Source organism: Patagioenas fasciata, chromosome 19, assembly GCF_037038585.1.
Source record: "Patagioenas fasciata isolate bPatFas1 chromosome 19, bPatFas1.hap1, whole genome shotgun sequence".
NCBI classification, from domain to species: Eukaryota; Metazoa; Chordata; class Aves; order Columbiformes; family Columbidae; genus Patagioenas; species Patagioenas fasciata.
In genome coordinates this window covers 2,319,404-2,332,850 of record NC_092538.1, presented here as the reverse complement: position 1 = coordinate 2,332,850, position 13,447 = coordinate 2,319,404, and the positions used below count along the sequence as shown (strand labels likewise).

The 13,447-nt window shown below is 57.6% G+C and overlaps 1 protein-coding gene across 2 annotated transcripts in view; it reads left to right on the top strand.

The window, feature by feature from the left end:
• Positions 1-13,447, top strand: part of HIP1 (huntingtin interacting protein 1) — a 53,181-nt gene that overhangs the window by 12,680 nt on the left and 27,054 nt on the right. Inside the window, exon 1 of one of the 2 annotated variants that reach the window (XM_065852849.2) lies at positions 8,135-8,278. The exons of the other annotated variant lie outside the window; for it this stretch is intronic. Coding sequence (XP_065708921.1) covers positions 8,261-8,278 — 18 coding nt within the window. The 5' untranslated portion in view covers positions 8,135-8,260. Of the gene's footprint in view, positions 1-8,134; positions 8,279-13,447 lie in introns of those variants that run through there. 2 annotated transcript variants of the gene reach the window in all.

The window sequence follows — 13,447 nt, the reverse complement described above, 5'->3', positions numbered from 1 at the left end:
TGGCCCAGGTTGGCCAGAGAGGTGGTGGCTGAACCATCCCTGGAGACATCCCAGGCCAGGCTGGACGGGGCTCTGAGCAACCTGAGCTGGTGAAGATGTCCCTGTCATGGCAGGGGGGGCACTGGGGGAGCTGGGAAGGTCCCTTCAACCCAAACTGTTCTGTGGTTCTATGATTCTGATCTCCTGGCAGATCCCAGGAGATGCACACAGAGCTCCGTCCTGCTCCATTGCCCACAGCCCTCTGTCACCTTTAGGCTTAGGTCTTATGTATTTATTAGACCAGTATTTGTTAATTATAAAGGTCAAACCTTCCCAGTGGCAGAGATTTGGACACCAGGATTTAGTTATTTCCTTGCTGGGGGAGAGGGGAGCAGGTTCAGCCATGAGGGATCACCCTGGCACGGGTCACCCACTGCATGTAAGGGGATGATGAATTAAAAGTCTCATTGTTATCTGTCATTCAGCCACCAGTTCGTTTGCTCCACTGTGTTCTCCCTGGGTTGCAATGTGCACCTGGATCCCGCAGGTCTGGTGGGAGGGAGACGAACCTGCTGCCCCTTCACAAGGGCTCGGGCTGCGGACCCCGGCTCTGGAACCTGCGGCACTAGGGGGAAGCAGCTCTGCCGGGGATGGGGAGGTGGACGGAGGTGCTGGGGGGTGGGAGAGCGGTTTGCAAAGCCAAAGAAAGCTGAGAAACCTTGGAGGAGGTGGCATTGCTGTGAGCCGGCCTTGCCTGCGTCGCTCCGACCTCTCCCTGCACGGCGCTTAAATATGAACATAGTTGGGGCTGGAAGCTTTCCCGGGGCTCTAAATATGTTGCCTATTTCCTATAAATACTTTTGCCGCTGCCCGTTAGCTCGAGGCAGGCTCGGCGTCTGCAGCTCTCTGCGTCCTGCCAGCGCTGCTTCGCGGGGCCTGGCGGGGTCTGGTGGGGTCTGGTGTGGTTTGGCAGGGATCTGGTGGGGTCTGGCGGGGATCTGGTGGGGTCTGGCGGGGTCTGTTGGGGTCTGGCAGGGATCTGGTGGGGTCTGGTGTGGTTTGGCAAGGATCTGGTGGGGTCTGGCGGGGTCTGGTGGGGTCTGGTGTGGTTTGGCAGGGATCTGGTGGGGTCTGGCGGGGATCTGGTGTGGTCTGGCAGGGTCTGGCCCTGTAGGATTGGGTCCAGCTGCAGGGAAAACATTTACTGTGACATTTCCCAGCCTCTTGCATCAGGTGGTTTCATTTCAGACGAGTTTGTTCCTCGTCTGTGGTGTGGATGTGCTGGAGCTGTTAGTGTTTGGGTGCTGAGCTGTGGTGTTCATTGCAAACCACCGAGAGCAGCCTCTCAACCCCTTTCTCCTCCATCCTTTGGGGAAATAAAGCTCAGGAGAAGGTGTGGGAAGGTCCTGGGTGCTGTATGTGAAAGCCCTGGCCGGACATTGCGCTGAAGCATCACACAGGTGGCTTTGTCACCGGGTCTGTGGTCTCGGTTCAGGGCACAAGCGAAAGCAGATAATTAAAATGGTTGTTCTGACGGGGCAGAGGGTGAAGCAGCGAGCGGGGAGGCTGCGGCTCATCCTGCCTCTCCTTTTCCCTCTTGCATTTTTAATCCTGTTGGCTTTGCAGAGCTGCTCACTGAGCTCCACCTAACCTTGGGCCGGCTCCGTCCAGGCGACGTTACATGAGGCTCGTGCAGTTGCTGTGACACCAAGGGCTATAGATTGAACGTGGAGCTAAAAATAACCAACAGTCGATACTGGCAGCACAAACTCTGGCTTTATTTTTTTTTTTTTTTTAAAGAAAATCTGTATATTGACAACACAACAAAGCTCCTTCCTGTAAAGGCAGGAGGGGTAATACGAGACTGGCAGCAGCACCGGCTTCACCCGTTGTCCCACAGGGCCAGTGGGGTTCAGCCCCCTGGGGCCCTTCGTGTCCCCTGTGCCCAGAGCAGCACCCGCGGGAACGAGCTGGGGGGTCGGTGTCCACTGAAATAACCCCCATTGCCGGCAGCTGCTCGTGCTGCCTGTGCCGCTTGTGCTGCCTGCGCTGCCTGCGCTGCCCGTGCTGCCTGCGCTGCCTGCGCTGCCCATGCTGCCTGTGCCGCCTGTGCTGCCTGCACTGCCCATGCTGCCTGTGCCGCCTGTGCCGCCTGTGCTGCCTGCACTGCTTGCACTGCCTGTCCCGCTTGTGCTGCCTGTGCTGCCTGCACTGCCTGCACTGCTTGCGCTGCCTCTGCTGCCTGTGCTGCCTGCACTGCCCATGCTGCCTGTGCTACCTGTGCCGCCTGTGCTGCCTGTGCCGCCTGTGCTGCCTGTGCTGCTTGCACTGCCTGTGCTGCCTGCGCTGCTTGCACTGCCTGTGCTGCTTGTGCTGCTTGCACTGCCTGCACTGCCTGTGCTGCTTGTGCTGCCTGTGCTGCCTGTGCTGTCTGTGCTGTCTGTGCTGCCTGCACTGCTTGCACTGCCTGCACTGCTTGTGCTGCTTGTGCTGCCTGTGCTGCCTGTGCTGTCTGTGCTGTCTGTGCTGCCTGCACTGCTTGCACTGCCTGCACTGCTTGTGCTGTTTGTGTGCCTGTGCCACTTGTGCTGCCTGCACTGCCTGTGCTGCCTGTGCCGCCTGTGCTGCTTGCACTGCCTGTGCTGCTTGTGCCGCTTGTGCTGCCTGCGCTGCCTGTGCTGCCTGTGCTGCCTGTGCCGCCTGTGCTGCCTGCGCTGCCTGTGCCGCCCGCTCCTGCCCGCTCCGTGCCGGCACAAGCCCTCGGCGCAGCCGCCAGCCCTGGCCCTGTGCCCGCGTCTGATCTGCTTTTTCCTCTCGCTTTCACATGCCCAGGGAAGTGCGGCATTACAAGGATTTGAAAATGGCCTTGAGCTTTTTAAGCACTGCTCCAGAGCGGATATTTTTCCCTAAATCAAGATTTGCAAAGGTATTTGAGCATTAGTCGGCTCGGGGGGATTTCCAGAACTATCAGAGCACCCAAACACCCTTTAAATCTGCCTTGCATGCGAGTGCAGGTTTGGTACTGAAAAGCAGCTGGTTCACCAAGGCTGTGATGATGTAGGGGATATTTTTTTACGTCGTTGCTGTTACTGTAAGGTTCTTCTGCAGGCTGTTCATTGCTGGATCTCCTCTGAAAGCTGTGGCTGTGTGGGATCTGGCTGAACTGTGGTGCCTGAGTCCAGAGAAATTCGTCACACGTTCAGCTCCTGCCCCCGCGGCTGTTCCATCCCCATGTCCCCAATAACCCATGGGGAAGGTGCTGCTGCCCAGGGTGCCCAGGGCAGGTCCTGATGTTTCGCAAGGACACGGAGCAGCGTGGGGGATCAGTAACAGTCCCAGCTCAGTAACAATCAAAATCCATTGCCATAAAGGTGGGGATTTCCTCTAAATCATGCTGTGACAAATACACCCTGGTGCCCAGCGTTTGCTCCCTTCTCCTAGAAAGCAAAACTCCTTATGCAGCCCGTGGTACTCACCCAGCTCCATGGCCCAAAAACTAAACCCAGCCTAAACAGGTCCCCAAATGGTGCATCCCCCGTAGGAGTGTCTGCGGCTCCAGATCCAAAGAGATGCTGAAAAGCACTGAAACCTGCAAAATAGAAAAGAAATAATTTTCAAAGTGCTCAATGGTTTCCCTGCTGAATCTGCTATTCTGTTTTGTACCTAGAGCTCTGAAAACCCAGGGATCCTGGAGGTCCCAGACTGGAAAGATGCTCCAGTGGCACCTTGAATGGTTAAGCCTTGGGGCAGGACTAGTTTATCGTGAGCTAAGAGAGTTGCTCTGGGGAGGTGGATTTAAACTGCTCCTACACTGGAGCAGCTGGAAAGAAAAATGTCATTCCCTGAGGAAAATGAATTTAAGAGACTGAATCCAAGGGGTGGTTTGAGAGCGCAGCTCCTGTTTGGTTCCTTCCCTCGGGGAGGACTTGGGAAATAAAGATCAAGAGGGAGCACCAGATATTATTAGTCATCAAGGAGGGAGGCGGCTGCAGGGGAAGAGGGTTTAAAAGGTTTTGGAGTATTTTTAGACCTGGTAAAATGAACAGTAGGTGGGGGAAAAAGAGGCAGGAGGCTTTTGAGAGAGATGTGAATGCTCCACAGAGCAGAGCGGTCCAGGCTCCATCCCGCCCCGAGCGGCGGCTCAGGCGGAGATTTGCTCAAATAGAAGTAGGGAATGTAAAACCAATAAAAGAAAATGCCTTCTAGGTCATTACTGAACAAACCTCATCAAGCTGGCTGTAATGACAAAAGGCTACATTTGCCAAGATGTTTTAGCCCTAATTCCCTTCATTTTAGCAAGAGTCAGCTGCCAAAACAGAGTTTAAAAGCTGCTCGTGGAGCCTCTGGTGAGCTCAGGGGAGATGCTGAACATCTCTCCTGCTTCTTCATCCGTCGCGGTCCAGACCACACGTACCGTCCCGGCAGCTCGCAGGAGAATATCGGAGCTGCAGGAGGATGGAGGGTGTCCCAGGCTGTGTCAAGGGTCTCAGAGCGAAGCCCTGGAGGAGATTAGATACAGCTGGGGGTGAGGAGGGGGCTCTGCGCCTCGCCACACAGCGGGAGGATGATGAGGGCACTTGGGGGACAGGGTGAGGCGAGGGGTGGCCTCTCCCCGCGTTCTCCATGGCTTTGCCATCCCTGTTCCCTGCTGGGAACCATCCCATCCTAGCCCTGAGCAGAGGGACTTTTGATGCCCTGGGGTTTTCAGCAGCTCCTTCCGCCACCCCCAGCATCCCCCCCACCTTCATTCGCGAGGGAGTTCCCTCCATCTGCATTCCCTCCGGAGAGGCTTTCCAGGGCTGATCCTTGCAGGCTCGTCCCGAATCACTGGGACGGGAGGCAGGATCCAGGAATGCAGCGTGTGGGTTTGCACACCTGACTGGGATGCTCTGTATCCCCTGCTCCTGCCGCAGCAGCACACAGATTAGAGCAAGTTCACTTATCGCACAGGCTTTGGCGGAGTTGTGTGAGCATGTTAAATATTATATGTCTATATATTTGTATATATAGCAGTTGAAGGAAGCCATGCTGTAAGCAGAGCTGATGCTCCTGCAGCTGCAAAGAGCCTCGGCATCTTTATGGGAGCCCCTGGGAATAACCCGGGGCCACCGTGCAGGGCAGGAGCAGCTCTCATGTGCCAGCACCAGCGTTTTTCCATGGCCATGTGGTGAACCACTGTGGGGAACTCCCCTGGGCTGGTAAAGCAAGGAAATTCCTTTCACACCAATGCAGCCCGCAGTGGTGGGATGTGTCCCCAGGGTCACATCAGTCCCTCCTGAGCCCCCGTGTGGTCGCACACACTGCTGTCCTCACTTGGTGCTTTCAGCTTGGGGATCGCAGCTTTGCCTGTCCCTGAGGAATGTGGGTTTCCCTGTGCCCTGGGAACCCTTCCAAAATTGCCTTTAAATTAGTCTTCTTCTAGAACTATCTTGGCTCCTATTTTTGCCCTCGATCTGAACACCCCCCTTGCTGTGAAACCGGGTGGACTTGGAGCCCTCTGCCTGTTCCCCAAGTGCTTCCTGGTGGCCTCCAAAATTCAGGTTTGGCTGGTCAGAGCGGCTCAGCCACGAGGAGCCACGCAGCGGTGGTGGCTGTGACGTGAGCCTGTCCCAGCTCTGCCTCATCCACAGGACATCATCGATAACGCCAATAATTATCTTCTGTCTAAACCAGCTTTAGCACCAGCTGAGGTGTTTGATTCAGGGCTGAGCTTGTATGAAAGCTTGATGTTGAAAAATAAGGTTAATGATGGTGAGCGGACTTAATTGGTGGGATTAAGGAGGGATGCTGGGAGCAGAAAGCCTGCGAGTGGGAGGTGGAGCATGTGGGGGGCAGCTTGGCCTGGCTGCACACAGCATTCGATGGCATTACAGGGTGTCACCAGTAAATATGGCTAAAGGATGGATCCTGCAGATTATTTTACAAGCGATAATTTTCCCATGCAGGTGGCGTCATAGGAAAAGTCACATTCATCCTGTTCATGTGCACAGGAGGGATTGGGTTTTGCTCCAGAGGATGCTCTTTGTTTTGGGCTGTGCCCGGCACAGTGTGCTCTTCGCAAACCTGCCTTAAGGTCTCTTTGTGCAAATGAGGCATTAAAACCTGGTGGCCAAGTGCTAATTGCAGGGCTGTGGCCCCTGGAGATGCTGCGCTGGGAGGCGTGGATCACATCCGAGGGACATCCCGGGACAGGAAGGCAGCAACGGTTGTGGCATCAGGTTCAGAGCAGCTCTAAACCCAGCTAAGGCTGACTTAATGAATTCCAGGATCCCATTAAGCCAGGGGACCTCCATGCTGGGGGCTGGGTGGCACAGCAGGACCCAAACTCCCACTTTCCGCCCCGGGTGCATGGTTGGGAATCGCTCACCGGGGGCTTCACCGTGGCGAGGACACAAACCCTGTTGTCCCTTCCTGGCCACGGTGTTCGATTCTGGGTTTGTCCCCTCTGCTTTCGGGTCCAGGGCACCCTGTCCCAGGGATGCTGGGGTTGGTGCTGTGCCAGCACAGCAGAGCCCATTCCTGCCTGTTGTGATCAGGGCTGTCGAGAGCCGTGTCGTGTTTCTCCCGAGTAGTAAGTGACAGAATGAGAGGAAACGGCCTCAAGTTGTGCCAGGGGAGGTTGAGGTTGGATATTGGGAACAATTTCTTCCCCAAAGGGCTGTGGGGCATTGGAACAGGCTGCCCAGGGCAGTGCTGGAGTCACCATCCCTGGAGGGCTGGACAGACGGACATGAGGTTCTCAGGACATGGGGCAGTGCCGGGGGTGGGTTATGGTTGGACTTGATGATCTTGAGGGGCTTTTCCAACCAAAATGATTCTGTGATTCTGTCTGTGACGGGGACAGGTGCCCACAATCGGGGCAGGTACCCGCACCCCACGTGCTGCCTCCTGCTCACCCCAGTTTCAGGGCAGGGACCAGACTCTGCTCCCAGAGGAATTTGGCTGCTGCTTGAAAGCATCTGGTCCAGCAAAACACATTTGATCCAGCACACAAACCGACGAGCTGTGTCCCTGCAGTGCTCCTAAGCGGTGGGTCTGTCCATCCGTCTGTCCCAGCAATCGCAGCAGAGGCTTTAGCAGCCACTCAAGGAAAACACAATGTGGGGCTTGGCCCCAAAAGCTGCCCCCCCAGGCTGGGATCAGTGGTGGGTGCAGCGCTGGGTGCTGACAGGGCGCAGGGGTGTCAGCACTCCATCCTCAGAGGTCCCCGCAGGGATGTGGGATCTTATTATCTTATTAAGAGTGGCCAAGTCACCATCCTGGAGTAAGTGGCTGAGCCGTGACTAGACTTAGTAATCCCGGGGGATTAGTGTGTTCGGCCAGGGCCAGCACCACAGGAGCAGTTTTTTCTTAGGGCTGTGGAGCTCCAGCCGAGGGGCAGCTGTGAAGCTTTTCCTCCTCCCTGCTTTCGGGTTGCTTTGAGGGGATTTGTAGAACAGTAGAAGAATTGTCTGAGTTTCTTTCATCAGAAGATGTTAAAAGTGCTTCTTGAGCACTGGAAAAAAACAGGATAGTCCTGCCTGGGTGTTTGCCTGTCCCGCAGTGGGACAACCCCTGTGTGCCCGTGGATGGGGGACTGAGGTCAGGGGACCCATTTAGCACACCAGTTTAATTTCTTTTGTTGTTGGAACCGAGATTGCTACAGCCGAGTGGGCTCCCGTGCGAGGGAAACCCTGTGCAGGTCAGCGGCCAAACCCACAGGTGCAGCTTCTCCCCAGGCACAGAGATGGGGGAGGGGACAGGAGATGGGGCAGGGGATGGAGCAGAAGGGTGCAGGTGGCACAGGGGATGGGGCAGGGGATGGGGCCGGGTGTCAGCCAGGCTGTGCAACAGGGCAGGGGTGAGCAGAGGCTCGGGCAGTGGGTCGGGGCTCGGGCAGGGGGTCGGGCAGTGGGGCAGGAGGTCAGCAGGGGGTGTGCGGTGGGTGCAGAGGGTTCGGCCCCGCCGTGCCCCCGCCATCCCTCCGGCTCCGCTCTGCCCGACCCCGCGGCGCTGAGCGCCCGGTTCTGCGGGGGCGCGCCCACCCTCACGCGCGCGCCCGCGGGACTCCTTTGTTATTCCGGCGGCGCGCGGCGGCCCCTCCACCCCCCAACCCGGCTGTGCCGCCCCTCGCGGGAGCGCGCCCGTGCGCGGGTGCGCGCACCCTCCACCCCCCCCCATCGGCTCCGCCGCCGCCGCCGCCGCCCGGCAGAACCTTCCAGCGCCGCCGCCCGCGGGGCCGCCGCCATGGGCGCCGCCGCGCCGCGCTGAGCCCGCACCGAGCCCGCCCCGCACCCCCGCCATGGAGCTGGGCAAGGTGGTAAGTGCGCGGCCCCGGGGATCCCCGCACCCCCCGACCGGGGATCCCCCCCCGGGAACCCCCCAGCAGCGCGGCACCCCGGGGTGCCCCTGCAATTAGGGCTTGCGCCCAGCGAATCTCCTTCCCAGGGAAGTTGGGGGTGTTCGCAAACCCCCGGGTGTCGGTGTCTCCCGGTGGAAAATCAGGAGGAACCCCGGGGTGGGTTTGGGGTGGCAGCGGGGGCCGTGCGCCCCCTCTCTCGGGCTCATCCTCGCCGTTAAACCCGGTCTCCCCCCGTGATGCTGCAGCCTGGGTCGGGCTTTGCTCCCACCTACCCCTTTTAACTGACTTTTCCCCAGTCTTCGACTCAGCGGGGTTCAGATGCTGCCACGAACACCTGTGTCCCCACGTCCCCATGTCCCCACGTGTGATGCTGCTGTCACAGCCCCTTTGGCCCCACGGAGCAGCCCCAGGCATAGGTGCTGGAAACAGGTTTGGGGTGGAAAATGGGATTTTAGGGTCCATTCCTGCAGGGAGGTGTGTTCATCCCCTGCGCTGCTCACCTGGGAAGAGGGAATTTGCTTTTCATGGTGCTCCGGCAGAGCCGGGTTAGGGCTGGGGAAGGTCCCTCGGGTGCAGCGTGGAGCCCGTATGGTCCTGGCTGCTCTTGGCTCCATGTCAGGATCCGAACACCGGGAGGGGTAACAGGTGGAGGACACCCCATCCTGCTCGGATAATGGGTGGGGGACACCCCGTCCTGCTGTGGATGCTCAGCAGGAGCTGTTGCACGGCAGGATTTCCACCAGCACTGCACCAGCACTGCCGGGCTCCGCATCCCGGGGCCATCCTGGCTCCACTGGATTCGTCAGCACCCCGGAAGGGTGATACGCACCCGGGTGTTCCCAGCCGGGCTAAAAGCTCCCAAGCAAGGTGGGTCCTGGGATGGCACCTGATGGCTGAAGTGCACATCTGGAGATGAGCTCCTGCCTGTCTGCTCCCTGCATCCTTCATCCTCGCTCCGGTATTTCCTCCCATTCCAAAAAATGCCAAAAGATTTGAATTTGCTGGGAAGCAGAAGACTCTGGTTGGGATGATTTGAAGGATATCAGGAATATTTGAAGTTGGTGAAACCTCTTGCTGAACCACCGAGCCTGGAAAACGCAGCCATCCTCCATCCCTAGATAGAAATCACCGCTGCTGGAAGAGATTATCTTCGCTTAAAATCCCTGCTTAAAATTGAAAGCCTGGCTGAAGCGGCAGCTCACGGGAGACACTCCGGCCATGGCTGAGCTGGCTGGGAACGTGGAGCACAAGTGTTGTGCCCATATCACTGATTAAATGAGAAGAGTAAGGAGTGTTTTCGTGGACAGCAGCTGTGGAGGACTGTGGGGGTCCTGGGGAGCCTCCTGGGTCTCTGCCCTGTCTCGGATCCGGCCCCTCGTCCTGGGCTCTGGTTGTGGTGGGTTGGACGCACAACAGGAGCTGGAGGTGACCAGAGCACCCCCAAGCTCTCTGACCAAAGCACCCCCAAGCTCTTCTGCAGCATCTCTGGCTTCTGTTTTCACTGTTACTTCAGCCAGAGGCTTCAAATGGATCCAAGTTTTCTGGTGTCAGCTTCCCCGATGGTCGTTGGTGACCTCTGGTTTCTTCTGGAGCTTCACTTTTTGCCAGGTGTTGTCCCCAAAATCAATTTCCTTGCTGTGTCCTTTTTTTCCAAACGTTTATCTGTGTATTGGATAAGTCCGTATTCCTAAAACTGGATTTAAAAAAACCCACGTCCAAGTAATTAATCTGCACAAATTGTTTATGGCGCTGGAGAAGTCCGCTCCCCACCTCTTTGGGTGCTGGTCCCCGATGGGGAGCAGTGATGTGTTCTGCATAACAAACTCTTGTCTCCAGGACTGGTGGAACCAAATCCTTCCAGCCACTGGTGACCAGCCCGGCTCCCCCTCCTGGCATCGGGTGTCTCACAGGAGTCCCTGGGACCCAACACAAGTTGGTTGGGTGGTTGTCTTCTTCTTTCCCTTTGCTTGCCTCGAGGGTGTGGAAGCGGTTGGATCATGCTGTCCCATCCTGCCCCTGCTCTTGTGGTGGTGCTGAGCTCATGATTTTCGCTGGGGCTCTGGAAAGGCCGGCGCAGCGGTGGGTTCAGCCCTCGCACAGGCAGTTCCTGGGCACGTCACCCTATGGATGCCGACCTCTGCTTTGATGCCACCTTGCTGCCCTTGGAGGAGCTGGGAGCTGCTGGGGTGGTCTGTTCAGACACACTCCAAATGTGTACCCTTCAAGTTATTGTAATTTTCTACCATGATAACGGTGATAGAGCTGACGAGGCAAAGGCCTCGGTGGGAGCTGGATGGCAGCTGCCACCCTCTTGATGTCTCCCGGTGGGGTGGAGACCTCTGGACATCACATCACCCCTTCCTGGCCTCTGACACCTCCTGGTTTCTACCCTGGAAGCCCCGTGTGTGCTGGAACAGCTTCTCCATCGCTCTCAGAGGGTTTTGCTGTGTGCTGATGGGGGCTGATGTGGCACAGACCAAGCGTGACATGGGTCTGAAGTCATCGTCCTCCCAGCCTCGGCAGAGCAGAGCCGGAGGCGGCGATGCCAGGGCAGGTCTCTGCCAAGGGGAGCCGCGTGGTGTTGCCATCAGATGCTCGCGGAGCTCGTGGCCATCTTCCCAGTGACTGTTTTGGGTGTCCCATGTGTCACAGGGGAGGCAACAGGACACGCTGTGGGGCAAGATGGGAAGGGAAGTCTGAGATTTGTGCATTTGGGGAATTATTTCTCATCTGCTGGGAGCAGGAGCCGAGAAGAGCAGCAGTACCTTTGGGGAGATGCTCCCACAGCCCCCCTCAAGGTTCTTCATCCCCGGAGCGGCTCCAGCACGCAGCCGGCCAGGACAGCAATACTGTCTTTCCAAGCTCATGGATCCAGCAGCAGATGCAGCCAAATAGCCCGGATTAGATGATGGGATGGTGTTTTTAATGTCTCCTCTCACTCCACATTCAAAAGCAGCATTTAGGACTGAGCAGGAAGACTGCAAGTTACCCAGTTTTGCTGAGCATCCTGACCCTATACGTGGCCTCACATCCACGGTGCACGGGGCTCACCGCGCTGCCTGTCTGCTGTCCCATCCCTGCCGCGGCACGAAGCTGTGCTGGATCCCGGTCCTGGATCCTGGTGCTGGTTCCTGGTGCTGCCGAAGGCGCCGGGCATATGATGGAGGGGGGATCCCAGCCCCCCGGCTCTCCCCAGGGGCTCTTGCCCAACCCCTGACAGGCATTAAGCACCCCCAGTGTTATCCAGGCAGCTTTGGCTGTGATTTGCTTTTAGCTGCTGTCGGTGAGTGATATTTAAAGAGGGACGTGCCTTCCGAAAAGCTCGCCTGCACCCCCGTGTCCTGCACAGCTCCGGGGCCAGAGTGAAGCTTTGCTAGGCTGGGATTTGCATTTTAATTAAGCTCATGGATTTTTTTCCAGGCTTGCTGCAGTCAGGTCTCCCTCCTCGCTCACTTCCCCCGGAGCCCCCGTGTCTTGCGCGGTTTTCCGGAGGTATGCTCCGTCCCAGCTCTCCATTTATAGAAAGGAATTAAGGAGAAATGAGGGAGCATTACTAAGAGGATTTGCACTGCAACTTACTCAGTTTCTCCAAATAATTTGCAATAGCTCAGGATTCTTTAATCAACACTCATTTCCTTTTGGAAATGAAAGGAGCGGGAAGGTGCCGTGCGGCTCCTGACCTGAGCTCGGCTCTTCCCTGAATGGGGGATTTGCGATTCCAAGGAGGCTGAGAGCGGAATTTGGGGAGATCTGGCTGGGGGTGAGGGTGTGCAGATGTGCGTGTGGAAGAGGGAAGTGTTTCTCGGTGCTCAGAAAGCTTCTGTCGCTTTGTCCCGGGTCCCCCTGTGCAGTTTTGGGCTCCTCTGTCCCTGTTGAACCCACAGTTGTGCACCCAGAGGGGTGTTTATTTGACATGACCCTTGGCTGGGGGTCCCCCAGGTGTGGAGCTGTGGGTGTGAAATTCCCCCAGGACAGGGCTGTGGTGGTGGGTCAGGCCAGAGGAAAACACCTTACAGGGGTTCCTGGGGACCCCCAGAGGGAGGAGAAGCTGCTGCTGTGGGACAGATATGAGGTTGGATTGTCCCTGTGTAGTCTGTGTGCTCCTCTCCTAAGTGACCTGAGCCTTTCCCCGTCTGTGGCAGTGGGGATTCCTCACCCGCTCCACAGGTGCTTGAAATGTTACCCGTGTGTAATGGTCACCAGTGCTTGCAGCACTACTGGTTTGTGCAGCTCACCAGTGCTTGCAGCGTTACTGGTTTGTGCCGCGGTCACCAGTGCTTGCAGCTTTACTGGTTTGCACGGTGGTCACCAGTGCTTGCAGCTTTACTGGTTTGCACGGTGGTCACCAGTGCTTGCAGCATTACTGGTTTGCACGGTGGTCACCAGTGCTTGCAGCTTTACTGGTTTGCACGGTGGTCACCAGTGCTTGCAGCTTTACTGGTTTGCACGGTGGTCACCAGTGCTTGCAGCGTTACTGGTTTGCACAGTGGTCACCAGTGCTTGCAGGGTTACTGGTTTGTGCCACGGTCACCAGTGCTTGCAGGGTTACTGGTTTGTGCCACGGTCACCAGTGCTTGCAGGGTTACTGGTTTGTGCCACGGTCACCAGTGCTTGCAGGGTTACTGGTTTGTGCCACGGTCACCAGTGCTTGCAGGGTTACTGGTTTGTGCAGTGCTCAGGGTGCTGCCTGCCCAACTCTGCCATGGGTGCTGCTCCACCGGGCTCTGCCCCACACCCCAGCCCCGTGGCACTGCCCGAGGGGACACAGTGTGGCGGTGTCACCCCCTTGCAGCCCTGGTTGTGCAAACAGGGCCCTGCTGGCCTCTTCCCTCCGGCCCCGCTGCCTCTGGCGTTGCACAAGAGGAAGCGCCCGGGTTTCCTTTCCCGGCAGCGGGGTGTGGGGTGTGGGGCTGGATGAAGGACCCGGCTGTCCCCGCTGACCCCAGGGTCCCCTGCCCGGCTCCCGGCATGGAGGTGGCACCCGCATGGGGTCGGGGACTGGAGACCAACATCCCCTCATTGGCCAGAAACCAGAGCTGGGCCAGCGGTGCTGCTGAGGGCACGCGTGGGCTGGCGAGTGGGAAACGGCCCTTGCAGTGTAGAAACTCGTAATTAAATTAAAATTAA